We start from the raw sequence: 2015 nt of genomic DNA, 5'->3' as shown, positions 1-2015 counted from the left end.
TGGGGCATTTTTGGGGCTGGTTCTTTGTTGGAAGCCTAATTTGGGGTAATTTTAGATTAATTTGGGGTTGATTTTGGATTAATTTTGGGAAAATTTTGGGTTAATTTGGGGTTGATTTTGGGTTAATTTTGTTTTAATTTGGGGTTGATTTTGGGTTAATTTTGGGTTAATTTTGGGATAATTTTGGAATAATTTTTGGTTAATTTTAGATTTAATTTTGGATTAATTTTGGGTTAATTTGGGGGCACTTTGGGTTAATTTTGCGTTAATTTGGGGGTAAATTTTTGGTTATTTTGGGGTTAATTTTGGATTAATTTGGGGATTTTTTGGGGATAATTTCAGATTGGTTTGAGGTTAATTTTGGGTTAATTTTGGGATAATTTGGGTTAATTTTGGGGGAATTTTAGGATAATTTGGGGATTATTTTTGTGATAATTTCGGGTTATTTTTGGGTTAATTTTGGGGGCATTTTGGGGGTAATTTGAGGTTAATTTTGTATTAATTTTGCATTAATTAGTGTTAATTTTGGGTTCATTTTTTGTAAGTTTGGATAATTTTGGGTTATTTTTGGGTTAACTTTGCCTTAATTTTGGGTTATTTTTGGTGTTATTTTGGGGGTAATTTGGGGTTAATTTGAGGTTAATTTTGTGTTAATTTTGCATTAATTAGTGTTAATTTTGGGTTCATTTTTTGTAAGTTTGGATAATTTTGGGTTGAATTTTGGTTATTTTTGGGTTAATTGTGGATTATTTTTGGGGTTATCTTGGGGATCATTTTGGGGTTAATTTGAGGTAATTTTGGGGATAATTCTGTATTAATTTTGTGTTAATTAGTGTTAATTTTGGGTTAATTTTGGGCCAAATTTGGTTTAATTTAAGGTAATTTTTGGGTTAATTTTGCGTTATTTTTAGGTGGATTTTTGGGTAATTTTGGGATAATTTTGGGGATCACTTTGGGTTAATGTTGGGGTTATTTTTGGGTTCATTTTGCACTAATTAGTGTTAATTTCGTTAATTGCCAGGGCGGGAGAAGGGGCGCTGCGTGGCCTCCGAATATTTCCTGGAGCCGGAGCTGAACCTGGTGACCGAAAACACCGAAAACATCCTCAGTAATGGGCAATTTGGGGAATTTTGGGGAATTTGGGGATTTTTGGGGAATTTGGGGAATTTTGGGAGAATTACTGGGAATTTGGGGGGGATTTTTGGGGATTTTTTGGAATTTGGGGAGAATTTTTGGAACGTTGGGGGGATTTTGGGGTGTTTTTTTTAATTTTGGGGGAAATTTTCAGGCAGATTTTGGGGGAAATTTTGGATTTCGGGGGAATTTTTGGGAAATTCAGCGGAATTTTGGGAGGATTTGGGGGCAATGATTGGGATTTATTGGGAATTTTTGAGGAATTATCAGGAATTTTTGGGGAATTATTGAGAATTTTGGGATATTTGATGGGAATTTTGGGAAAATTCGGGGAATTATTGGGGATTTTTTGGATTTTTTTTAAATTTTGGGGGAATTTTGGGGGAATTTGCTGAATTATTGGGAATTTTGGGGGAATTAATTGGAATTGTGGGGAAATTTGGGGGGAATTTTGGGGGATTTTGGGAATTTTGGGGAATTTTTGGAATTTGGGGGGAATTATTTGGAATATTTAGGTTAATGTGGGGAATTTTGGGGGATTTGGGGCAAATTTGGGGGGGATTTGGGGACAATTTTTGGCTTTCTGGACTTTTTTTCAGTCTGAAAATTCCGGATTTTTTGGGGGAGGTTCCTGAGTGTCTCAGGCTGGATTTGGGGTGAATTTGGACTGAATTTGGGGAAATTTTGGGGGGATTTTGGGATGGATTTGGGGAGGAGTTGAGGTGAATTTGGGGGGGATTTGGGGGTGATTTGGGGGTTTTTTTGGGGTTTTTTCAGTCTGAAAATTCTGGATTTTTTGGGGGAGGTTCCTGAGTGCCTCAGGCTGGATTTGGGGTGTATTTGGGGACATTTTGGGGTGAATTTGGGCTGGATTTGGGGTG

The 2015-nt window shown here is 36.4% G+C and overlaps 1 protein-coding gene across 1 annotated transcript in view; it reads left to right on the top strand.

Annotated features, from left to right (window-relative positions):
- Positions 1–1021: 1021 nt before the first annotated feature.
- Positions 1022–2015, top strand: part of LOC121349665 (voltage-dependent calcium channel gamma-7 subunit-like) — a gene marked incomplete at both ends in the record, with an annotated part of 5203 nt that continues 4209 nt past the window's right edge. The window contains one exon of the mRNA XM_041460330.1: positions 1022–1108. Within this exon, the coding sequence (XP_041316264.1) occupies positions 1022–1108 (87 nt within the window). The remainder of the gene's footprint in view (positions 1109–2015) is intronic.

The sequence above is a fragment of the Pyrgilauda ruficollis genome, unplaced genomic scaffold (genome assembly GCF_017590135.1).
Source record: "Pyrgilauda ruficollis isolate IOZ18807 unplaced genomic scaffold, ASM1759013v1 scaffold1419, whole genome shotgun sequence".
Classification (NCBI taxonomy): Eukaryota; Metazoa; Chordata; class Aves; order Passeriformes; family Passeridae; genus Pyrgilauda; species Pyrgilauda ruficollis.
The sequence above is the reverse complement of the archived record's forward strand: the minus strand, read 5'-3'. Positions and strand labels throughout refer to the sequence as shown.